The sequence below is a fragment of the Neopelma chrysocephalum genome, unplaced genomic scaffold (genome assembly GCF_003984885.1).
Source record: "Neopelma chrysocephalum unplaced genomic scaffold, ASM398488v2 Primary Assembly neopelma1_70, whole genome shotgun sequence".
Lineage (NCBI taxonomy): Eukaryota > Metazoa > Chordata > Aves > Passeriformes > Pipridae > Neopelma > Neopelma chrysocephalum.
This window is the reverse complement of record NW_020897730.1, coordinates 3,242,912-3,267,880: the sequence shown is the minus strand read 5'-3', so window position 1 is coordinate 3,267,880 and position 24,969 is coordinate 3,242,912. Positions and strand designations below refer to the sequence as shown.

Here is a 24,969-nt window from a genome sequence, read left to right as displayed (position 1 = left end):
TCAGAAGTGAATTTGCTTGTCTTGCACATTTTGCCTTGGAAAGGATACGCTGTATTCTACCTATTCATTAAACTATGTCTTCCTGTTGTAGTCAGGGTAAAACATGTTTTTAGAGTTTCCCTGCTCAATAAATTAACCTTGCCAGGGGGTACATTTGGCTCTTTTCCCCTCCATCTGCCCAAGGTCACAGAATAGTTGGTGCGTTTGAGGGGCAGGTGCAGAGGGGGAACACTGACTGTAACTTTCTTTCAGTCTGCTTGCTGGATGTGCATATTTTTCAGCCTAACCAGCAAACCAAGAGTTTCTCAGAATTGCGTCACTTATAATTAAATTTCTAAGTTGGACTTCCAGAATGACTGATGAAGAGTTTATTTAATCCTTAAGTATGACTTTTTTTCTTTCTTGGGGAGGTTCTGGAAGTATCTTCTGGAACCGACCCAACGTCATTTCAGGGGAGCAGGCACAGAGCTGGAAGGGTAAGGTATGAAGGGAATTCAGGAAAGAAAGACTTCAGCTTGTAACATAGCAGCAACCTCCTTTCTGATGTTCTTGCAAGCAGAAACCCATCCCTAACCCTAATGCTCAGCAGCAGGAAGTGATGAGTGCAAGAGATTTGAGTGCCTCAAAGTGTGTAGAATATTCTGCTTTTAGTGAACCTTTCACTCCAGAAAAAAGCACGGAGGAAGCCCTTGTGTGCACCCATAGAAAATGCATAGGAAGGAAGTGGGTAAATAGGAATTAAATGTAATGCAGGTCTTGGCTGTGCTCCATGTACCCACCTCAGGCCCCAAGTGTTTTGGATGTGTCAAAGTTAAACTCGGACTCTTAGTGTTTGACTGTGATACTAAACATAATAAATGTTTGTGTTGGTAGTTTCTGGTTTTTACACAGTGTGTTGCAGACACAGACTTGTTCTACCAGTGCTCTGATCAGCAGCTGTATGACCATATTAACATAATGACATGCCTCTGTTAACAACCTGCTAAGAGAGAGATTAATCAGCATGGGCTCATTACCAGTGTATTGTGTTTGTGTAGCTTTTTGGATTGACCTGACTCATATGTAGTTCACTTGAAGGATTGGTAAATAGAGTGGTTTGGGTCTGCTAATATGCTTTATAGGAATACCTTACATTGAACATCCCCATATCCAATTATGATCCGCCTAGCAAAAACAGTAAGTTGAGGTCCTCCTGATAAATCAGTTTTACTTTATATTAGCATGCCTTCATGGGCACTGTGTCTGATTATTAAAAAAAAAAGAAGTGTGATCTCTTCATTGTAGAAGCATAAATATATATGATTGTAAGAGAATATTTGAAGACAGGATTTAAGTTTGTTGGGGCGAGTGTTGAAGCTGTACTGACACTACTTAAAAGCTGTTAAAATTTTTGTAGGGCTGCACCTCCTGTTGGAACATAGTGGAACTACAGCAAAAGCCAATGAAGAATTGTTTAGTGTGTTTTGTATTAAGAGCAGAAAAACACCCACTTTTTTCCTTTATCCTGTTTCTCAAGAATGCAGCCTGCTAATATTATGTATTTTTACTGGTTTCAGACTAGACCATTTAAATTCTTCACCTTAGCTGTTTCATCTGCAGTGTCCAACACCCTAAATTTAACCTAGATGTGAAATGAGATGGTCCAGTGTAATTTCAAACTATTCCTGCTATTCCAGGTAGCCTAAAAAAAGTATAACGTATTTTCCTGTTTGGAAAGATAGGAGAAAATAAGCATAAGTTTCATTATGTGCTAAAGATGTATTAAGTGCTGCTCATTTTTTTCTTTCATGTCTCAAGGTTGAGGCACTGGCATTTTTTTGCCAGTTTTCAGACTTAGTGTATGTATACTAAAATAATTGTGATACTTTACTTTATTGTAGAATTAGTCAAATGAATGAAATGGGAATCTAATATTTTAGAATTACCCTGTTGCTTACAGGTACTTACTTCAACCCAAAGAAAATGGAAACAAGTCTTCTAAAACTGATGATTTGGGGTCACTTAGATTAAATATCTGTTACACTGAAGACTGTGTACTTCCATCTGAATACTACACTTCCCTGAGGAACTTGCTGCTAAAATCTTCAGATGTTCAGGTACTTTTTTGAAAATTTCTTTAAAGTGAAAACTTAAAATGAATTACGTAGTCGTGTATGAGACAGTATGAATTACTTGTATGTAGATAATTGGTTTTGTTCCTTTGAGGTAATTACTTTTGTCACACCCGGATGAGAAGCTTCTAGAGCTTTTACATCTGCAAAGTACCAGGATTTTCTTCTTATTTTAGAAGAACTGGCAGAGACAGTGAAATAACCTGTGCTATGTGACTGGAGGAGATAAAACATTTTTGTTAGTTGCTCTTTTCAACATTGTATTTTTCCACTGGCTGCTGTTGGCTTCCTGGATTTAGAGGTTTTCAAGGGACATTGATCCATTATTGGCACTGAAGAGGCAGATAATGAAAAAAATGGTCTGCTTCAGAATTAATTTCTGAATCTACTTCTGAATTGCTTCTGCCTTCCCTAGCACGTTAATCAGGGTGACTGGATTTCTCCACATGGACATGGTGACAAAGAGGGAACTGTGGTAGATGGTTTGCATAACATCGGGACAGGAATCAAATTATAGTAACCAGGCTTGATATTCTTAGGTCTTTTATAACTTTTCATCACTTCAGTGTTACTGAAATACTGGCAGAGGAGAAGAAAGATAAAGAGGAGGCAGATGTGACTGAAGTTTTTGCTGGCCCATATTCAAATACTGCTTCTCTGGAATTCAGGAATAGCTGAGTATGTAGGCAGTGGCAGTCAGCAGCTGTCTTTTCTACTTAAATGAAATAATTTAATTTTTGTATTGAAGCTCCCAACTGCACAGTGGCGACAGACACTTTAGAAGTGTGGGAACTTCTAATGTCCCCTGATTATAGTTTTAGAAGTCCTATAAAGATACATGACATTATAGTAAAGCAATTGCTTCCTGCCTCTTACTTGGATTTGGGACAAAGCCATACTCTGACCCTTTAGGGAGAATGAGAAGGGTGAGTACCTGCTGAATTCCATTCTTAAATGTCAATTATAGAGTAGATAATATCAATTTTCAATTAAGTAACTCTGTAGAACAGAAGCTTTTAATTGCCATGTTATACAGCAAATGTTGAAACTTTCTGTTAAGAAACTATGTCCGTAGTCATGTTATATCTGATCTGTACGTCTTCAAATACACAAAAATATTTAACTACTTCACTCATGATTTCATGTTCTGCTTTCTCACAGCCCATTTCTGCATCTGCTGCCTACATCCTGAGTGAAGTTTGTCGAGACAAGTATGATGCTGTTCTGCCCCTTGTACGACTGTTGCTACACCACCATAAGCTGGTTCCATTTGTTGCTGCAGTGGCAGAACTGGATCTGAAGGACACTCAGTATGTATTGCATGTTTATTGATTTCATGCCTTCTAAAATTTTTCTTCAAAGGGCTTCATGACACAACATTGATAAGTAAGCGTGTTGATTTCTTTCACTATGTAAAACTGACTAAACACATCTGTCTTTTAATACTACTTTATAAAATCATCCATTAAAATCACTTTGAAGTTGGGAGTCAGACTTAATGGTTGTGTGCAATTTGGTAAAATTTTGTCTAAGAGCATACAGTTTTTATTTTAAAATGTCTTAATTTAGCCACTCTTCAAATTTTACTGGCCATTGGATTGGAACTTACAAACTTAGATGGAACTAATTGAATGGAACATTTTTTATATTGCAAAGAATCTTATCCTGTTTCCTTTAATATGTGACTTCAATGAGGGCTACTATTTTTCTGCAAAAATTCCTTGTAATTAAGAACATGTCCTGTGTGCCTTGAAAGTAGCAAGCACAGGACTTTTTCCAAGTAGTGGTGTGTGGGCTGTGAATTTGTAGTTCTGTGGTTAGAGGAGAAATGAAGAAGACCTGAGTAGTAGCCACTGAGGTGCCAGGTCATGTCCAGGTGTGGAAGGGATTCTGTCAGCACAGGACAGTTAATTTCAAGGCTGGCTTACTCTTGATTTAAATAAGGTGAGACAGCTTAACTCTGTAGAAGGAAGTGACTCACAGAAAATAATTTTCTAAACTGCATTTTAGTACACACATTCCATTGTAACTGAACTGTAACAAAGAAAGCTTAAACTAAATCCCTCAGATTAGAAAGATACACTTTGCACAGCTGGCTCTCAGTTTTCTTCAACAACTATAATGAGTAAAAAGCATAACTCTGGATTAAATATGTTTTGGTTTAAGTGTCTGAGTTTATTGGTGTAGTGGAGCAGTGTTGTAGCTCTAGGATTTTTTTTTTTTCACCATGACTGCTGGAGGAGGAATTGTGTATTAGTGAGGTACAACTTCCATTATTTCAGAGTTTTCTCTGATTGTACTTGCTCACATTCCAAACTGCACTGTGACTTCCATTGTCTAAAACGTCAGGATTTTTCTTATGGTTTTATTTACATTTCTGGCTTTGGTAATAGCTCTAATAACATTCTTGTTTATTCTCTTTCTGTTCCTGCCATTGCAAGCTCAGTATTTAGATTCTGGGATTTCTGACTGAAATACATGAAAAATATTTCAAAAAATATTATGTAATAGCAAGATAAAGTATTAATTGAATTTTGTAGCCGAACTTATTTTTTCCCTGTTCAAGTAAAACCGATTCTTTTCTTTACAGAGAAGCAAACACAATCTTCAGAGGCAACTCATTAGCAACTCGGTGTGTAGATGAAATGATGAAAATAGTGGGGAAGCACTACCTGAAGGTTACTTTGAAACCTGTTATTGATGAGGTAGGTTATCCTACCAAAACTTTTTTCAGGACCTCAGCCCTCGGGGGTATCCTGTGTTTTTGATAGGAATTCTGCTTAGAGCTCTGTCTATGGTAGGAATCACTCAAGTGAGGGAATTCTAGAGGAAAATTAAGTTGAGCACTAATGGGTTAAGTTTAGTGGGAGGAGCTACTTTTTGTTATTTATGTTGCAGATGCTTCAAAATAAACAGTCAATGGCAGTTGTTCCAGCCTCCAACACATTGCAGAATTTGCCCACGTGATACTTTATGTAATTGATCCATTAAAAAGACACAAACAAAAGTGAGGATGATCACTACATGGTGCTATGGATAGTTAGGCCCTATTTGGAGTTTTCCTAAACCCAGGACAGAATCTGGCTTCAAATAGGTGCATTTCCTTACTTTCTGTCTGAGAAGTTGACCTCCTGTAGTTTTGTTTGTTTGTTTCAGATCTGTGAGTCTCCTAAACCCTGTGAAATAGATCCCATCAAATTAAAAGAAGGGGATAATGTAGAAAGTAACATGGTGAGTTTCCTCATTGATTTTTACTAATTTAAATTTTCTCAAAATCTGAAATAAAAGCATTTTAAAAGCAGCTCTTTGTGATGGAAAGTGAGTAACTTACAGTAGCAGTATAATTCTCTGATTTCAGAGAATTTCAGTAGAAAAAGCTGTATTTTCTTATCCCTGTTTACGAACACAGCAATGGAAAAGTCCAGTGGAAAACAGGATGGGGTGGAGAAACTAAAGATTAGTCTTTCTTACCGATTTTGTGGGTATTTTGATTCCTGATGTTCTGTGCTTAGTGTCTAGATTATGATGTACCTAATTAGAACTGCTTCAGCATTTTTCATTGAAGTTTTGCTTGCTGCTTGCCTGTTCTTAGAGGATAATGTTAAAGGCAATAGTTGCTGCAACAAAGTTAATATTCACTTGGTATACATGGGAAGTGCTCCTTCCTTGTTATCAGATTACAAAACAGGTATTGATATATAGTTCTATATTGCCAAACAGTGCTTATATACTTTAATGTAAATGAAGAGAACTAAATTATCTTTTAACACTAGTAATGCTATGTAAATATTATGAGACTTTTTAAATATGCAGTGTACTAAAATTCAGAATTGAATAGTCAGGCAGTGTTTGGAAAAAAAAATAATTGTTATGAATGTGTTCAGGGAAAAAAAACAAACATAGAAATGTGGATGTTCATAGATTGAAAAAAAATGCCTTTTTTCCTACTTGCAGGACAATCTACGCTATTACGTGGACAAAGTATTCCGTGAAATAGTGCAGTCAAGTATAAGTTGTCCTACCCTAATGTGTGATGTTTTTTATTCTTTGAGGCATCTGGCTGCCAAAAGATTTCCAAGTAAGTGTTCTCTAAAAACTTTTGAAAGTGGTATTCAGAGTGAAACTTTATTTCTGCAGTTACCATATGGGGATTGTTAAAATTCTTGCCCTGTCCAAAGCTGTGCCCTGAACTTCTTACTTTGACAGTCAGGCATTTGTTTTTCTGTAAGTTATAGTGAAGCTTTGTGGTCAATCAGCAGGAATTTTCTATTTTCGATACAAAAACGTAGTAGGTCAGAAACTGCAAGACAGCAGCAAATGAGAAGTCACCAACAGAAGTGTAAGATAATAGAAGAAAAACACAAGTAGTACAGGAAGTGATTTATTTGAAAGATATGTCAAATTTGTAGGAGCTGTTCTGTTTATTGCTTCCAAAGAAGCAAGATGTGCACCTGAAAATAAATTCACTGTTTTCATCTTTACATGAACTACCATTCTGTTAACTGTGACTAGCACATCCATAACTTCTCTAGCTTTACTACTGCTATAGCTGTACTACTTATGGGTAGTTTTGAGGAGGGGGATAATAAAAAAGTATTTAATAAGCTTGTAAATATGACCAGTATTAGAACAGAATAGTTTTAATATAGGAATAATGTGGTAGGTCTGAAATGCTCTCACACTTCAGTCAATTAAAATCTGAAATGTCATGTAATAAGCTACAGGTGAAGAATATGCTTCTCCTAATGTGGAACATTTCTCAGATTCATATTTGTCACTGATACTGAAGCCATGATTTGCTCTGGTTTAGACAGTCTTTCTAGAACAGCTAACTTCCCAGATCAGATTCAAGTGGTCATTAGAGTAAGAATGCGATCCCACTGTATTTCCCAATATAAAAGTGTAAATATACTCACAATATTAAATGAAAAATCCTCATTTACATCGTCAAAATTATATAACACTATGGTTTTATGAAGCAACTCAGAACTGGAATTAAACTTGTTCATATGTGTTGACTATTTGTCATGCAGCATTAATGTGTGCGAGTTGATGTGTGAGTAGCTTTCCAAGGGTAATAAATCCAGTAAGCCCCAGTGTTTAGAGGCAACTGTGCAGTGTTTTTTGTCTGCTCCCAGCATACAGCCATACCTCATGAACACTGTGGATGTAAATGCTTGCAGCCATCTCATCATTCCTAGCAGTGGAGCTGATGACCCCGTTGTATGGGAACAGAACTTCTCAGAGAAATAAACCCTCCATTATAAGTAGAACATTTCTTACCATGATCACCTTTCCCATTTCATGCGCTTCATTGATTTTTCTCTTCTATTTTAAAATATAAATGTCTCCTCTGATGTTATCTTCTCAAGGATTTTTATGTTAACTGTCTTCATTATTTCCTGTTAAGTTTAGTGCATGTTACATTTCATGGTTTTTCTCTGCAGATGACCCTCATGTACAGTATTCTGCAGTGAGCAGCTTTGTGTTTCTCCGTTTCTTTGCTGTAGCCGTAGTCTCACCTCATACTTTTCATTTACGACCTCACCATCCCGTAAGTTTCGTGACGCTTTGTTCTGTTTTATTCACGCCGTCAGATCTGTTGATGTGGGAAGGCCTCAGTTACTCTCAGTGGGTATGAGTGGGAAATTAGATGACTAAATATCTCTAGGTTCAGTTTTCAAAGGAAATAAGACATTTGCATTTCTTTAAGCATCAGATTTTTCAGTCTTTCTGGGGTGTTCTGAAATGATGTGGCAGAGCTATTAATACTAAAGATGCTGTGCCTTTTTTAGATATGTGCTGCTTGGTTAAAATAGTAACATGACTGAGGGTTCTTTAAGTTATGGGCCTCAACTGCATCCGTTCTTTCCACCAAGGAAGTTAAATATCCAGAAGTCACTTCTATGTTTATTTCTGTTTGTGTCTTAAGCAGAGGTTGTAGATAATAATAATTGGTTGGTGTATTTATTCTGGACTCCACTAGTTGCAGTGAGTTGCCAAATTTTCCATTTTCAGTTGTCAAGTAGATACACATAACAAAAAATTTTCAAAGATAGAAATATGGAGATTAAAAAACCTGTATTTTTCTTATGAAATGCAGAACATATATGAAATCTACTTCCAAGGTTATCTTTGTTAGCTTCTTTTATTTAGTTAATGCGTGTTGTGCTTTCAAAAGAAAAAAATATATATGTTAATTAATTCCCTTGATTATCCAGTTTATTGAGTAAAAAAAATTGAAGGATTTTAGCACTTGAGAGTTAAACATTTGAAAGAGAACAGCAGGGCTGCATTTGGGGGCTGTGTTTATAATCCTGTACTAAAATGCAAGCAGTGAAGTAGCAAACAAATTAAGTAAAAGCCTTAAAGACAACATTTGAGATTCATTTTGTATTATGAAAATTTATACCATTTGTCCAGCAATAGTTCATTATGTTTATTGTTCAGGAGTTTGTTAGATGTGTAGTAATGATTACAGGATTTGAGGGGTTTGAGATATTCTATAGGTAAAAATATTTTTCCAAGTACTAATACTAAATTCCAGTGATAGTGAGTAAAATACTGAGCACTGTGCAGTAGTTTATAAACTGTATAATATTTCATATGCACTTTTTTCTCTTGGGGCAAAGGAAAGGAATGAAAATGTGTCAGATTTACTACATTGTGTAATATAGTAATTTTTGTGACATTTTCATTTTCAAATCAGTTTTACCTATAATCATAAAAAAATGTGACTACTGAATTTTGTTTCTTTGTTTTAGGATGCACAAACTTCTAGAACATTAACTCTTATATCAAAAGCCATCCAGACTTTGGGGAGTTGGGGAAGTTTGACCAAAAGCAAACTTGTAAGGCTGCTAAAATTCTTTCTTATTTAATAGACATGATGAACATTCTGTGAAAGTTTATTTATGTCAATATACGTTTTCTTTCAGTCAAGTTTCAAGGAGACCTTTATGTGCGAGTTTTTCAAAACATTTCAAGAAGAAAAATTTACTGAATCTGTTAAAAAGGTACCTTTCAACTATATGTTTTTTAATGGTTGGTGTATTTGATCAGTCTTCATTATTAGAAGGTTGTGTTATTGTTCAGTTTTCTACTAGACAGCAAAAGAAAAGTTGTGGTCCATTTCAGACTTAAAAAACCCCAAAAAACAACACAGCAAAGTCAACACAGTCAAAGTTTTATACATAGCAAACTAAGCTAATTTAGTTTAAAAAATAAAGTATACTTTTTTTGAGACAGACTTTATTGAATCTGCTGTTCAGGAACTAATTAAAGAAAGCTCGTGTGGCTTATGGGCATCTCTTGTTGCCTTGTTCCAGTCCCTGCAATCTGTTTTCATCTGTTGCATAAAGTAATTGCTCTGTTCAAGGAGAAACTGTTCATGTATATTTTCAGAACAGCTTTTGTTTTTAATGTATTTCTGAATAGTATATATTCCCTGTATTTTTTCCTTAAGTTCCTAGATGATGTTTCCTCTACTGAAAGTAAAGAGCCCAGTGGTCTGAGCGAGCCAGTGCATCTAAAGGAAGGGTAAATACATCTTGAATCTGTACCGTGTAACAGAATTGACTTTACTGTTTCTTCATTAATACCAATGTCAGATTAAAGCTTATTAAAATGTTTGATAGAGTGCAGAAATTCTGATATCTGTAATTTAAGATAATTCTTTATTAGTTTGCAGAATTAGTTTAAAAGAACAACTGTAAACTTTGCTAACACATCTTTTAAATACTTTCGGGGAAAAAAGTAATTAAAAGCAGCTTAAAACCTATTAAAAACTGACTGCATTACTGTCACAGTCCAGCATGTGCTCTGTGATGGTTTATTGAGGATTGTGAAAGTGTATTTTAGAAGAATGTATTAATTTAGAATTACTCTACATGCTGTTTAAGCTCAGCCAGCTAAATGTTCTACATTTAAAGTAGGAGAAAAAATTACTCTGTAATTGAAATACTTAATTTTTATAACAGCATTCTATCACTTACTATTGAGGTGAAAGTAAGTCATCCTAAGAAATAAACTGTCGTTTTCTTGGTGTTGATCAAGACTAGCTGATAGATTATTCAAACAACATTCATGGGGAAAAATATTTTAATTTATTTGAGAAGTAGATTTATAGGAAGTAAAGAATCTTCTGTAAAACAGGCATCCAAATTTCAAACAAGAAAGAAGAGTGTGTCTTATTAAGATACTGGATAGAAATGAAGGAGGAAATTCAAGTGGATCAACACTCAGTTATGGTATTATAAATTGATGGCTGTTGCTCAAAACCAAAAAATTAGTTAGCAGTGAGTACACTTAAAGTGCACGGAATGCAGCTTGTGTCTGCCCTTGCTATTGAGTGATGTTCAGTGTCATTTAATTTATATTCAATTTCTGATCCAGGTAAGGCCAAGTACAATCATATGGAGAAAGTGGCAGGAAGGAGAGGATCTTGTAGTTGGATACACCTTACTCCCTTTTGGAAAATTTTGAATTCTTGATCTGAATGAGTAAATATCCCCTCCAGATTTACTGCTACAAACACAAGTCTCAATTGTGTGTTCTTCAGACTCCTTTCTGGGAGTTTTTGGAACCCTCTGCACGATCACCATGTTGGGAGGTGATCTTGGGGATCTGTTTTGAAGAACTAAAAGATAGATTTTTTTTTTTTTTTTAAATGTATAATGAAGTAGATGTTTATATTGCTGAACAGTAATGTGTTGTCTCAATAAATGGTTTTGAAAGCTCTTCTGAAGAGTAATGATTGCATTTCATTTGATTGTGTCTTTACAGAGAAATGTACAAAAGAGCTCAGGGGAGGACTCGGATTGGTAAAAAGAATTTCAAGAAGCGGTGGTTCTGTTTAACAAGCAGAGAATTCACATACCACAAACAGCAAGGTAATTGTGTTTATTTTACTGATAGTTTTATTTTTCAGTGTTTTCTAAGTGTGTGCATCTACTTTGTGCTTTTAAAAAGGCATCATCTTCTTCTTTTCCTAAAATACCTATGATGTATTTTAGTTACCTTTGCCTTGATTAATAAATGCTTCTCTCTGATTCATGTCTATTTTCTCAATAATAAAAATGCATATTTTGAGAGCTTGAACTGCAATGTCAGTGCACTGAGGTTCTAAAACAGTTCTTACAGGTTGTTTCACTCCTCTGTTTACAATTTTTTACAGATAAAGAACCAATTTTCACTATTCCAATCAAAAACATCCTTGCAGTGGAGAAACTTGATGAGAGCTCCTTCAACAAGAAAAATGTGGGTCAAAAGATAGTTTATATGTAATTCTTGATGTGTTCCTTAAATACAAAAGATTATAATTAGTTTATAGAGTTAATGAAACGCCATTACCAAACATTTCAGCAAAAAGTCTTTTTAATGGATCAAGAATAAGAAGCTATGTGCAGTATCTCCAAGTACTCTGAATATTGTTAACCTGGAAATATGGAAATCTGCACCAACTTTTCTGACTGATTCTGACTTCTGTCCTCCTTGCCAAATTTCTGGAATGAAGGTTAAAACTACATGACCTTATTACAGAGCACTTTTAATTACATTGTGTTCTACTAGATAGGTATTTATTCCTTTCGATGAGAACTTCCTTCAGTACCTTCATCAGCTCACACAGTTGTCTGTGCTCACAGCCTCATTCTGGTCCTGTAACATATCAGTTATTTCTATTATTTTAATCCAGAATTCTGAGGCAGTGATAAAAGCTGATAAAAGTACAGCTAAGGCCGAGGATGGCTTAAAAGGAGAGACTTCTGGGAATCTTCTGTTGCTCTCAGGATAGGAAGGATGAAGGTCATGCTTCATGAAGTCTGGGGTCCCACTTAAAGATACGTAAATGAAGAGGGCAGAAAATGCATCATTCTTTTAAGAATTCCTGTTTGGATGAGGAAGTGGTGTAGGTGGAACACAGGGAGCTGTTTGGGTGGGGTTTTTCTCCTAAGTAGGTCTGGGTATTTGAAAGAGGTGAAATGTCTGTCATTCTCCCTTGTCTCGCTTTCTGTCTCAATTTGACGTTGTTGAATTGCCTGAGCTTTGAAATCTCTTTTGACGTGTTCAAAGTTGCTCAGTAAGCGGATGTTTTCACTGAGCAGGATAATGTTGTGTTTCTTCTACAGATGTTTCAGGTCCTTCATGGAGAAAAGCCACTCTATATCCAAGCAAATAACTGTGTGGAAGCAAGTGAGTGGATAGAGGCTCTTTGCCGGGTAACGAGGTGCAACCAGAAGAGGCTGAGCTTCTACCACCCGTCTGCTTTCCTGAACGGGAACTGGCTCTGCTGCAAGGCCACGATAGAGAACAGCATGGGCTGCGCTCGCTGCACCGCGTGAGTTGCTCCTTCCTCAAAGGAGAGTGCACGGGTTCTGTAGGAAATGTGTGATTCACTTTATGACTTGAAAACATGAAAGCAAGGCTTTCCCTATCTACTTCAGCAAGTTATGTACTAAAAATGTGCCTTAGTGTAAGGAACAAAGAACTGAATTTCAGTAAGTCTGTTACTTTGTCAGCCACTGTATGAAATTAAGGTAATCAATTCAGCATGTAAATCACAAATATCCAGTGGTTGATTTCTTCTTCTGCAGAATAATAGATTTAATTCAGATGCCAAGGTGAATGCAGAAATAGGATCATCTAAATGAAATAATTAAAATACCTTGCTGCAGAGAGGTAACCTGGAAGTCTTCTCTCCCCAATGACCTTGTTTTATACAGTCACTTTTTTAGTTGAACCTCACATTTTTTAAAACGGTGTGTTTAAGAAAATCAACTAAATAACCTTGGGTGTAGATTCTGATAAATCATTTGAGTTTTGTAGGTATGTCAGAAAACTGAATAACATCTTATGTAATGCTTTAATGCCTTTCTGTCAGCTGCTGATTTCTGAAAACAAATAAATGCTTTGATCTTTTTTAAAAATAAAATTATCCTTAACTGGATAGGTTGCATAAATTACAGACTGTGTTTTGTGACGCTATATGTGAGTGACAAGTATATTAAAAGGATGTGTATATTGAAAAAGAATCAGTTTTTACTTGCTTTCAAGAATTACTTATCTTGACTACCTGTCTCTTTGTTCACCTTTTAGAGATGTTCCTGCTGATACACAAATTGAGATTGATGGAGACAGAGAGACAGAAAGAATTTACTCACTCTTCACTATCAACAGATCTAAACTACAGAAGCTGGAAGGTACTCAAATGATAATTCAGAAGAATTATACTGATATTATTCAGCTCTAATTCTTTAGGCCTATAAAATCATTTTGTCTTAACAATTTACCTGAAAATAACAGAAGAGCAAGAGATTGCACTCCTGTCTTCTCAGTGCGCTGGTGTCTGACGTTCTTCAGTCATTCCTTTACAGTAGATATGAGCTGTGCACGTTCTTTAATTGAATTTCCATATATGTAATAGCTTTAATAGTTTAAGCAGAGAGACTGCAACTATAGCAGGTTGTTCTTGTGTCTTTGCTGTCCCTTTCCTGGCTTTGTGGTGAATTCTGTTGAATGTGGTTGAGTTGCAAGAAAGCATTGGACTTCTGTTAATGTGAAGAGGAGAGAACTGGATGCTCCACGTGGTTATTGGTTGGTGAACACAACTAGCAGAGAATAACCCAGAGAACTGGAAATACACATAGTTGATACTGTCTCCTGCTTTTGTCTTCTTCCATTTTATGTAAAAGCCAGAGTAACTTTACTGTTCAGGTTTTTGGAATTATCATTTATGTAAGAGTTAGATGTGTTTGTTAATTGTTGAAATTCTAATTGGGATGACTGTGGTCGTTTTTGTAGAGGCTTGTGGAAGCATCGCGGTCTATCAAGGTCCACGGAAAGAGCCAGATGATTATTCGAACTTCACCATTGAAGACTCTGTAGCAACTTTTCATACTCTTAAGCAGATAATAGATATAGTAGAAAAGCTGAATGAATCGCATGAAAAATACCAAAAGAAGAGATCATCTAGTGCTAAATATGGTAGTGAGTAAGTATCTCTTGTAATTTTGACATAGATAAATGTGTATTTTGGAAAAAAAAAATCACAGAACAAGGCTAGGCTTGTTGAGGTAGAGATAACAAAGATAAAGGTAGAGTTAGACAACACAGACATGGAGAAAATAAGGTACATCATTTGTAGTAGTGCAGCTTAGAAGATACAAGTTCTGGTCTGGGATTCATCTGTGTTCCTGTTGAGATTCCTCTAAGTGGGTGCAATGACTGTTTCCTTGCAACTTAACACCTGAAGTGCACCCAAAATTTATCCCTAACTATATTCCTACCTTTTAATTTATTTTTTTTTCCAAAATTTTGTGTAAGAAATAATTGAAATATCAAGTTGTATGAAACTGTAAAAATTACCTTGCAGAAACATCTCTTTCAGGCAGTAGGCTTACTGTTTGTACTTCACTTGCCATATTCAATGATAAACACTATTTCTGGTGAAGTTAAAAAAAAAAACAGAACACCTGTTCTTTGGAGTACTTTGTTGTTCCAGAGCACATTCTTTAATTCTCTTCAGTCCTGGGTTATGTCTGTGGAACAGCATAGCAAGTTTTCAGATTTCTTCTTTCCATCAGTAAGGATTGATTCACCAGGCAAAAAAAAAAAACAAACCAAAACTCAAACCCCAGTCTGGTTTGTTTAGGTTAGTGTTTGATCCAAGTTGTTTGGAAAATTTTATTTCGATTTGGAGGTCTCATGTGAAAGTAAATGAGGTTTTTGCAAATCATGGAATTTCACAATTAATTGTAGAAATTTTTTTTAATACATTAAAATTATATGATGAGAACTAGAAAGAAAATGTTAACCTTAAAAATATTTACATATAATATTTCATTTTTTTGCAGAGAAAATCCAATTGTTGGAAAAGTTTCCTAACCAAAACAAGCTGTGGCACACGTGGATGAAAAAAAAGAAACTGGAAATATTCTAGAGTGTTTTGGTTTTTTGTTTCATTTTTTTTGTTTGTTTTTTTAAATTCATTATAAGCATTTTTGCAAAGTATTTAAGAATGAACGTAAATGCTAGTTGTGTTGACAATCTATTTAATATTTAAAAGAAAAATATCTTCTTGGAAATCTGGTCTTTAAGGTTTATTCTCATTTTGCTGAAGAACTTGAAGTTCCAGGTTCTTGGAGTAACAGGTGTGAATAAATCTAAATGTTGTTTTGCCATTGTTGTCTTATTGGAAAGAACTTTCTAAACAAATAAGCTTTTTAATGGAAGAAAATCCACACTGCATTTGTTGGTTGGATTACATCTCTCAATACATACACTGCAAACTTGCATGAGTTTACCATGAGTGCCTGCCCTGCTGATACAGATCTTGAAATAGAAATCCCAGGACACCATGACATGGAAAAGATCGAAAGCTTCACACTCGATACCTTTGAATTTTTTTTTTCCTTGTATTAGTTGTTGTCAGGACTTGATTTATCTACAGGTGAAGTTTTACAAAATCTTGCAGTATATGCTGCAAATAATCTGGACAGCAGATACCAGTGTTAGTTATGTTATTAAGTACTAAAGAAGAAATCAGGGAACTTAAGTTGTACCTCTTGTTTACATTTGGGGTGAGTAATATATGGAGTGACGTTAGACCACTATCTATTTTCTTTAGCATTTTTTAAGGTACATATTTTTTCTTAATCTAAAAAGAAATGCAGGGTAGTAACATTCTTTTTAAATAGGTTTGCCTACAGATAGAAAAATTTAAATGTGAACAGATTGTGGTTAAGTACTGATCAATTAACATCATCCTGTGTATGATTTTATTTCTTGTTTTTATAAAAAGTAATAACTACGTCCAGCTCAACTTTTGACTACAAATCTAATAAATAATCTCTGTTATAATCACTCAAAGCACTTTAGATATCTGGACTACCCCAGATTATTTTTAGATACTTTGTAGTATCTGCTTGTTATGATCAGTTGAATGATCAACATTGTTTTGTCTTTAAGCAATGCTTCAGTGAATATTTTTGTATCTTTAGTTATGTGGATTTGTATTTGCCACTTAACACAATTTTAAACTGGCATTCCTGACTTTAGTAAGATTAATTTTTGCTTACTTCGTCTGAGAAGTTAGGTTTATGCTGAGAAAACATATATGTATATAACCAGGAAGAAGCAAAGGTATTACTGTGGCAACTTTGCTTCATCAGTATTAAATACAATGGTACTCCTTGGAATATTATTTTTAATAAAAGTTATATGTGGTACTTTTATTTTTGGAGTATTTTCTGTGGGGTCTTATGTTGTTTTGCTGGGTGGTTTTTTTAGTTTTTTGTTTTGCATTGTTTTTCCAATCATGATTTGGCCAGATTAATTAGAAATGTACCTTAGAAGAGAAATCCACAATGCTTGAAACAGTAAGCTGTTTAAATTACCATACATTTATTATACTGTTGTAGGGAGACTTTCTGTAATAGAAGCAAGGTGGCAAGACAGGATTGAAATCTCTTTTGGAATGAATGTAACCTGTTAGAATGACTATTTGGTTTAATACCAAACTATTTTAGAATATCCAGGATTCAGTAGTAGTGTCTGCAACATCACAATCATTTAATCACCTCAGCTGTTTTTGCCTTTTCCTTTTTTACAGATTTGATGTGTTTGAAGGGACTTTTATTTGCCAACTGTTAAAATTGAGGGAGAATACAGTAAGGCCAAGAAATGTGTTTTGCCAAGGTAAAGATAAAGATTAATTGCCATTAATCAAAAGCTGCCATTAAACAAAGTTGAATGTGGTTGAGTGTCAAAGTTAAGTTTTGTCATATATGGATTAACCCTGTGGCAAATTGTCTGTTCCTTGGAGTCATTTCCTGTTGTTTTCCAAGTCAAATTTATGAAAAATTGAGTTGTATACTCTTGCAACATTGTTGGGTTTTCTTAATATGCACTTTTTTTTTGCTTTGGTACTGGAATATTGAAATAAAAAACAGAGGCCATTGAATATTTGTGAACATTAGGATTTGATTTCTCATAATGTTTTAAGATTCAGTAGATGTTCTAGAATTTAATTAGATACAAGTAGGATGATTATTAATAAAAGTTGCCTTTGTTTTGATTAGTCTAGAAAGGTGATGTTATTCAGTAATTAGTTCTGTTAGGATTGTAAAAGTTTTAATTTTTATTATGATGATGTATTGTTGAATGTATTTTTATTTAAATTTTATTTTCGTATCAAGACATTAAAATGTTTTGTAACATTGCTTGAGAATAACTCAGAAATAAATGACAACAAACCTGAGATATGCTGTGTGTTTATTGTGAGCCCTGGCTGTTTAAAATGTTAGCATTTATCTGGAGACGGAATGAGTAGGGGGTCGTGTACAGGACTTGGATATAAAGAGAGAAACCTCGTTGACGGGGGGGAAATAAAAAACACCAAGATTGACGTGAGGGGTCTTGCATGGTCATCTAGAGCACTGTTGTGTTCTAAGATCAGTGACTGGAGAGAGAAGTGCTGGTTCACCATGGGGTGTAACAGCATGCATAGAAGTCTTGGTGATTTGGCAGTTTAAAAAGTTTGCCGTGATTAGTCTGATGTGTTGAAGGATACCTGCTGCTGAGTTCTTAGTGTTACATGACTAATTTTTTTTCCTGCCTACTGGTTTGTCTTCCATTACCTGTCCTATGTACCAGCAGCAGCTACAGAATTTGTCTGAACTGTTTTAAATACATTGCAAATGGAAAAAATGTTTACTTTTATCAATCTGCTGTTGTGGGGTTTTTTTTATGTAATCTGGGCACTTTTTTACCACCTGCTATCCCCTCCTATGTTTATGGCATTTTTTTATAAGATAATTTTGTACAAGCACATTTTAATGTCTTGAGATGTTTTGTTTCCTTGTGCAGAGAACTGACCTGTTGTTTTTTGCTGGTATGGAAGCGTTTTTTAGGAGTTACAGTGCAAACCTTCCAGCAATTTTGGAATAATTTTGATTAATCTGAGGTAAACTGTATTAAGGCCCCATATGTGTGGTCACTACATTCATTTAGCAGGGATTAGAAAGCAGAGGAATTTAAATATGAAATCGGAAGCACAGGAGGAATTTTTTTCTGTGAACAATAAAGTATTCTAAGGATTCTGTGATTAGAGCAGGGTGATCTTTTCACTGCTAGTATGCTACCTTCTCTAACCATTCCGTTAGCCTGAGCTTTCCCTAAATTGTGACTTGGAAAGGGCATTCCCATTTAAGATCTGTAGATGTGCCACTTAGGGATATGGTTTAGTGGTTGACTTGGCAGTGTTGGGTGAACAGTTGGGCTTGGTGATTTTAAAGCTCTTTTCCAATCTAAATGATTCTATGATTCTGTGAATAATATATGAGAAAAGTAGAAGACATTTTTAATGTTTGCAACATTCAATGTGTGATAAGGACAGAATCAGTATTGTTTTTAAAAGAGCATCCATATGAAATCAAAACTAGGCCAATAAGCTCCCAGTAATAAGCAACTTCCAGTAGAACAGACAATTTACTTAAGGTTCTTACAAATACTTAGAGAAGCATATTTAAAAAAGGTTTAATACGATTTACACACATTAAATAAACCAGAAATTCTTTATTAGCAGTAAGGAGGCTCTGTCAGTATTACTATATTCAGCTGTGATGAGATTGCTGCTGAAATACTTGTGTATTCCTGAGATTCATCAATGTAAGCAACTGTTAAAAAAAAATACAGTAGAGCTATAAGGACTGGGAATATAGACTGTAATTTAGCTAAATTACTAAATTTTAAAATGTAAGTTTAAAAAGGCATTTTATATACCTAAATCAAGGACAAAAAGGTTAATAATTGTAAGTAAGGTTTAAAAAGATTCAGTGGCTGCAGTGTTCAGGAAATGCATATACTTTTAAGACTATTTTGGGTTGGGGTTTTTTTTAAGTAAAAGCAATAAGATGACCTTGCTGAAATGTTTTTAAAACATTCTTTACATTAATTAATTTTACAGAAAATAACAAAATCGTCCATATGTATAAATCTTACAGTTCTATGGAAGATCATATTAAGTATGATCAAGATTTTTAAGTGTTTGAGTTCATAATTATTTTAGCATAATTACTATTGCAAATGCTGTGGTAGTTGTATATGAAGTCTAGCTAACAATTTCACCAAAAAGAGAATGTAAATATTTACACTGATTTTAGAAACATAAATTATGTGGCCTTTTGAATCCAATCAAACAATTTAGTTTGCTTTTTGTTCCCCATTTTCATCCTCTGTTTTTGGTCATTCTTCATACACAGGGAAAAAAGCTGAGAGAATCATAGAACAGCCAAAGTAAATCTACAGTGTGACTTGAATACAAGACTTAAAGGTAAAAATCTCTTATCTGGTCCCTCTGAAACAGTGCAGATTCTGATTTGGTTCTGATTTCTCAAAAAATCCAAGATAACCCCTGCTTTACTCCAGGTTGGTGTTTCAGTAACAGACTCCATTGTGTCTGGGAGCAGAGAGAGAAGATGCTGTGTGTGTATTTAACAACAGAAGGCCCCAAAGCCAGCCAGACCCCCCCTCCAGCAGTGCTTTCCCCCAGGTCAGCAGGCACTGCACCAGAGGGTCACTTCAGTAGCTGGGAGCAGCCCAGGGCTGGGAGCTCCCGGGGTTTGACACCCCCTGCTCAGCCTTTGCTCTTCCTGCTCACTGTGACACTGTTGCCAGGGATACAGAAACAAGCAAAAAGCAGGGAACAGAGATAAAATTAGTAAGAAGGAAACTCCCCTTTATGAATAAAGTGATCTACAGTAATGCTCAGAGCTGACAATTTTGTTGCATTTCATCCACAGACCTTTACTTAATGAAAGGGGGGTAAGTATATACATTTCAGTCTCTCAATGCTGGGGAAGGACAAAGTGTTATGTTTTTATAGCAATGCAAACTTAAAAAGTCCAAGAGGAAGAAGTATTTCCCTGTAACCTCTGTAATTCAAATGTATTTAAAAGGTGCCTGATGCAGGCAAAAATGCCTTGTCTAATTCTTGGTTATTTTATCTCACCCAGAGGGTGACAGTAGAAGCCAAAAGGTTTGTGCAAGCATTTGTACATTTGAGTCTTCTCATTGTCACAAGCTACACCAGGGGAGGTTTAGGTTGCACATAGGAGGAATTTCTTCACAGAAAGGGTGATCAGACTTTGGGATGGGCTGCCCAGGGAGGCGCTGGAGTCTCCATCCCTGGAGGTGTTTAAGGAGAGACTGGACAAGGCACTCAGTGCAATGGTCTGGTTGATGGAGTCATGTCAGGTCATAGGTTGGACTTGATCTCACAGATCTTTTCCGACTTAATTGATTCAGTGATTCTGTGATATTAAAATGATGCATTATAGCTTATAATTTACCTCACAAGTTGTGCTTAGTCCTGTACCTTTCCCTTGCTCACCTTTGCTTCTAATCTCGGTGTTTTACCCTAGTATAAATTAGAATAAACATGTTGCAGATTACCTTATTGATTTTACACATATCTTAAAACTGAAACAGAAATAATCCTAGATATGAAATCTGAAATAAAGCGTCAAGCTGTACAAGTGGAAAAACAGAAGGACAAGTTCCTGAAACACTCCATAACTTTATTAAAACACAAAACATACGATGATTTCTGTGACAACCAAAATAATTAATGTAGCGTCCTCCTGAGTAGTTGATTCAGGTTCCAGTCAAGTTTTTCCATTCTGTCATGTTGTGACATTTACATGAGTTTTGGGGGTTTTATTATTTATGTATATAGTTGAATTGTATATGCATTTATTCTGGTACTACCTTGGCCAAAATCTAAAAGTAGAAATGTGGGTCAAAGTCAAGACGTGTGTTGTGACATGGCACACAGGATGTAATGTCTGCAATGTGAATGATGAGGAGATAAAGCTCACCTATGCAATACCTTCCAGGAAGTTAAATGTGTGAGTAAAGGGAGTTTCCATAGACAAGTTTATATGTGCCTCCTCTTGCTGGTGTTTTTATTTTTTTGAGGAGGAGAAGGGAAGTGTGATGTTGACTGAAGGGCAGGATTTGCTAACAGTGGCTTATGGTCCATACTGATACAAGGCAGGATCCAAATATCAGTGAGATGTTAAAAATACAAAGACAAATTGCACTACCTCACAAATTTATAGGAAATGTCAATATTCCAAATAGACAGGGGTTGTACCCCCGCACAACAACAGAACAACATAAATCGGCTTTCAGTTTTCAATTCAGAATGTAGCTCCATTCTCAAAACAGCTAACCATGACCACAGTTAAAATATGTATAATTTTATCTCCACAGGTTTTTTAAATTAATAAATGGAATATGAGACAGGCCTCTAACTTGAAAATTAACACTGTTCAGGGGGTACAGTAATAGCTGAGTTTTACTCCAGAGTAAAACAATTAGCAAACAAAAACAGAGTGTAGAATTTCTAAAGCAGTTGGGGGTCTTTGTGTCATTGGCTTTAAATCTCTGCTGCAAGAGAGAGGGATGAGCCTGGGTGTTGTATGAACAGTGGAGAAGTTCCAAAGGCTTAGGCTTCATTAAAGCAGCTCAACAAAGTCCGGATCTATTTAGTCTTTTGTGACACAGTTTTCCCATGAAAGTAGAAAGGTTCCCATGCAGAGGTCATTAAGGGTTTTTTTATAACTTCTTATAAGTTCCTATAAACTTATAAGGATTTCTCTTCTATGCATTACGTGTCATGAATGTTCATTTGTTTTACTTAATGAGTAAAGCACAGTGCCTTTAAGAATCTGACTGTCTTTGAGCTCATTCCTGGCCTTCAGTGAAGTTCATGCCAAATCACATACGTAAATGGGAACAGATGGAAAATGGTGAGGATGTACTTTATCTCCATTGGCTAGTCTGGGTAGCAATATATTTCTGTGATTTCTTCAGTCTCCCAGTGAGGCCCTCCCAGTGTAAAAGTATGCAGTTTATTCCACAAATGCTGTTATGTTTCCCTAATTCCTGTTGTGGTTTCTTTTGTATTTCTGCACACCAGCTTCATGATTCTGTTTCACAGAAGATGTACATTCCAACATTGAAGTCTCTTTTCCTTTTTGGCAATTGCATCTGGCAGCTTCAGTAAAACCTTAAAACTACTCCAGGTGGGTTTGTCAGGGGTGAGAGTCAGGGTGCTGATAGAGTTCTGTTTCCTGTGCTCTCCTCCTCTTTTGCAGCCCCACTGTCCTGCCCAAGTCTCAGCTCTAACCACAGCAGTAGTTTTAGTGCTGGTCATGCATAGTCCTGTGTAGCATATTCCTATTGGTAAAGTGGCACAGAGAGAGACACAGATCATCTAGAGTTTAACAAATAGTTTTGGCAGAGAACTATGCTTAAATTATTTTCTTTGGCAGATAAATGGACACAGTCCTTCAGTGTTTTGATATATGTTAGTCTATTGACAGAACAAACAGTAAGTGGGATAATACAGTCCAGCACATGCATTAGTTGGCCAAGATACACACATACTTACATAACTGTTCTTTGCATTATCATAAAACTGACATTGTCATAACAGTTTTGTTTTTAATAAAAATAATTTTCAATTCTATGTTTTGGAGTAAACAAACTGGGGGAAAAAAACCCAAAACCAACAAAAATTTCAAAAAGTTGTAAGAGGAAAGAAGGAAGAAAAAAAGAACAAAATCAGGTTATTTCCAGACATCTCCATTCTCAAAAGATTCATGAAAATCTATGAAAAGCATTATACATGCTTTCAAACCACTGTCTGCGCAATATTCAGCATTTGGAAAGGTGTATAGAGAATGAAAATGTTCTTACAAGATGAAGATGCATCTGTGTATTAATTTGAAATGGGAGTAGGGGTATGAAAAGAACACTGTTATGGCACTTATGTAAGTTAGGTTGGAGCTTTGAGTATTTTTTTGACATGGAGACAATCAGAACCCAGAATCAGTCCTTGATGAATTACACTGCATTCTTCCTGTGAAATTATTACAGTAAATTAATTGATTATAAATTGTGTAATAGAAAACAATATTTCAGATTTGGATACCTACTGTTACGAATGTCTCCATTCACAAGTTGGTTTTTTTTCCCATTCTACAGCACAGAATTGGCTGAGCAGCTTTAAATCTTGCTGAACAATCACTTGATGGGTTGAAAGGAACTTGGTTCAAGTTCTCATATTTAGATACTCCATTCAGAATGTTTTCAGTTATGTGTGAATGAGATGAGAAAATGCCCAGTCTGAAATAATGTTTTTTTATTTACAGTAAAGACAGTGACTACATAGAGAAAACTCACTGAAAAAGCTGTCATGGTTTGTGCCACTTTCCCGTTGCAACCTCCTTAATGTCCTGTGTGGCTGTAGGTAACAGGTGAATTCTAGAACTATTTCTCCAAATGGCTTGAAAATTTTTATCCGGCCCTTTAGGTGATCAAATAGCCAAGAAAATAATTATTAGTTGGGAAACTATCATTTCTGTAAAGCAGAGTTAAAGGTACCTGTATCATATTTGCTCTACTTTCACTGCTAATCTAAGTATGGTTTATATTTGAATTTGCAAAGTGTACAGCACTCTGCCACACCAGACAAGCAGGAAATTATTTTACGTTTAGAGCATCAAACCAATGTGAGTTTTAACACTGATTATATTCAGCGTCACTGAAGGTAGGAACGGTTACAATTTTGAGTATTTAATAGAGTTCTACAAATAAAGATTCTCTAGCTCCTCAATGTAAAGAAAATTGGGGCTTGATTACAGATCGTGACATTCATGTTATCCAAAATTGCCTTTTCTCAAATGAATTTCAAAATTTACCTATGTATTTACGTATTACATATTACTTTATTGTTATCATCTAAGAGCTGATTTACAGATTTCTGTTACAAGCAGAAGTACATATTTGGATGGAATTAGATTTTGAATGGTAAAAGGAGATTAAGAAACGCAGCTTCTGTGTCTGCCCTTCCTTTCCTTTAAAATATCTCATTTTTTACTTTCTGCCTTATTTATGCTGTGTTTTTGCGCATCATTATTCCTGTGCCTTTTTCATCATACGTAACCCAGCTGTGGCAATCAGCAGCAGTTGTTATTGAAGGTATATTGGCACAAACAACAAGTTAGTGTTTTGAAAACTCAACTTGGCAGCATTTCTGCTGAGCACCAATACTAGGTTTGTTTTTTTAAGTGGTAGTGAGAGTAAAAATTTCTCATGTTAGTAAGCAGCATGTTTTTGTTTTTGAACCCTAGTTTTTGAAGCTTAGCACCACAGTCCACAGGACTGGAGTGGTCGTAGTGCAGAACAGTGAGGATAAATACTGATTGGTATGACTTTTCTGATAGTGGGTTAATGAATAGAGAATCAACTGAATTTTTTTCTACTGTGCAAGTGGGACCCAATACACATTTCAGATCTTGCCTCAGCCAACAATGTAAGTGTGATTGGAGTAATTCAGCTTTGCAAACTGATGATCAAAGTTTGGCCCAACCACCTAAACCTACGGGGACATACTGAGATTTCTGCAGTGTGATCAGAGACCTAACAGTGAACTAATCAGAAACTAAAGAGGGAGGGGAGTGTGTGGATGTGTGCACACAAGGGTCAGAATCAGTGCTAGAGAACACTTTTGCCTTAAGCATTTTGCATTTTTGTGGATAAGCTGAGGTGAACCTGTGTGGTCCATGTGCATCTGTTATGGCCTGTTGTTGGTCCTTCCTGCTTGGGGTGTGTGATGGGCTGGTATGTAAATGGTTTTGGGTCTACCTCCCTGGAAATATCCTAGACTACATAAAATGTAAATACTGCATATGTTTCTAAAGCTGCCAAGCAAATGATTTGTTGGTGCTCTGAATGGAGTTGATTTGTTTGGCAGTGTCATAGAACTGTTGTGTAGATTAAATACTGCTAA

The 24,969-nt window shown here is 35.7% G+C and overlaps 2 protein-coding genes across 7 annotated transcripts in view; both read left to right on the top strand.

Annotated features, from left to right (window-relative positions):
* RASA2 (RAS p21 protein activator 2) overlaps positions 1-22,198 on the top strand; it is a 45,789-nt gene extending 23,591 nt beyond the window's left edge. For 2 of the 6 annotated variants that reach the window (XM_027685945.1, XM_027685946.1), the window contains 17 exons: positions 1,940-2,096; positions 3,273-3,421; positions 4,702-4,816; positions 5,268-5,342; positions 6,066-6,189; positions 7,559-7,665; positions 8,876-8,962; positions 9,050-9,127; positions 9,577-9,650; positions 10,896-11,002; positions 11,287-11,369; positions 12,239-12,447; positions 13,206-13,309; positions 13,911-14,100; positions 16,720-16,805; positions 19,370-19,440; positions 22,093-22,113. In XM_027685945.1, coding sequence (XP_027541746.1) covers positions 1,940-2,096; positions 3,273-3,421; positions 4,702-4,816; positions 5,268-5,342; positions 6,066-6,189; positions 7,559-7,665; positions 8,876-8,962; positions 9,050-9,127; positions 9,577-9,650; positions 10,896-11,002; positions 11,287-11,369; positions 12,239-12,447; positions 13,206-13,309; positions 13,911-14,100; positions 16,720-16,805; positions 19,370-19,407 — 1,783 coding nt within the window. In that variant the 3' untranslated portion in view covers positions 19,408-19,440; positions 22,093-22,113. Of the gene's footprint in view, positions 1-1,939; positions 2,097-3,272; positions 3,422-4,701; positions 4,817-5,267; positions 5,343-6,065; positions 6,190-7,558; positions 7,666-8,875; positions 8,963-9,049; positions 9,128-9,576; positions 9,651-10,895; positions 11,003-11,286; positions 11,370-12,238; positions 12,448-13,205; positions 13,310-13,910; positions 14,101-14,962; positions 17,368-19,369; positions 19,441-22,092 lie in introns of those variants that run through there. The other 4 variants (XM_027685944.1, XM_027685947.1, XM_027685942.1 and 1 more) reach the window with 3 other exon arrangements.
* A 1,485-nt stretch (positions 22,199-23,683) lies between these two features.
* Positions 23,684-24,969, top strand: part of GRK7 (G protein-coupled receptor kinase 7) — a 33,710-nt gene continuing 32,424 nt past the window's right edge. Inside the window, exon 1 of the mRNA XM_027685949.1 lies at positions 23,684-24,855. The gene's annotated coding sequence lies outside the window, so the exon portion shown is untranslated. The remainder of the gene's footprint in view (positions 24,856-24,969) is intronic.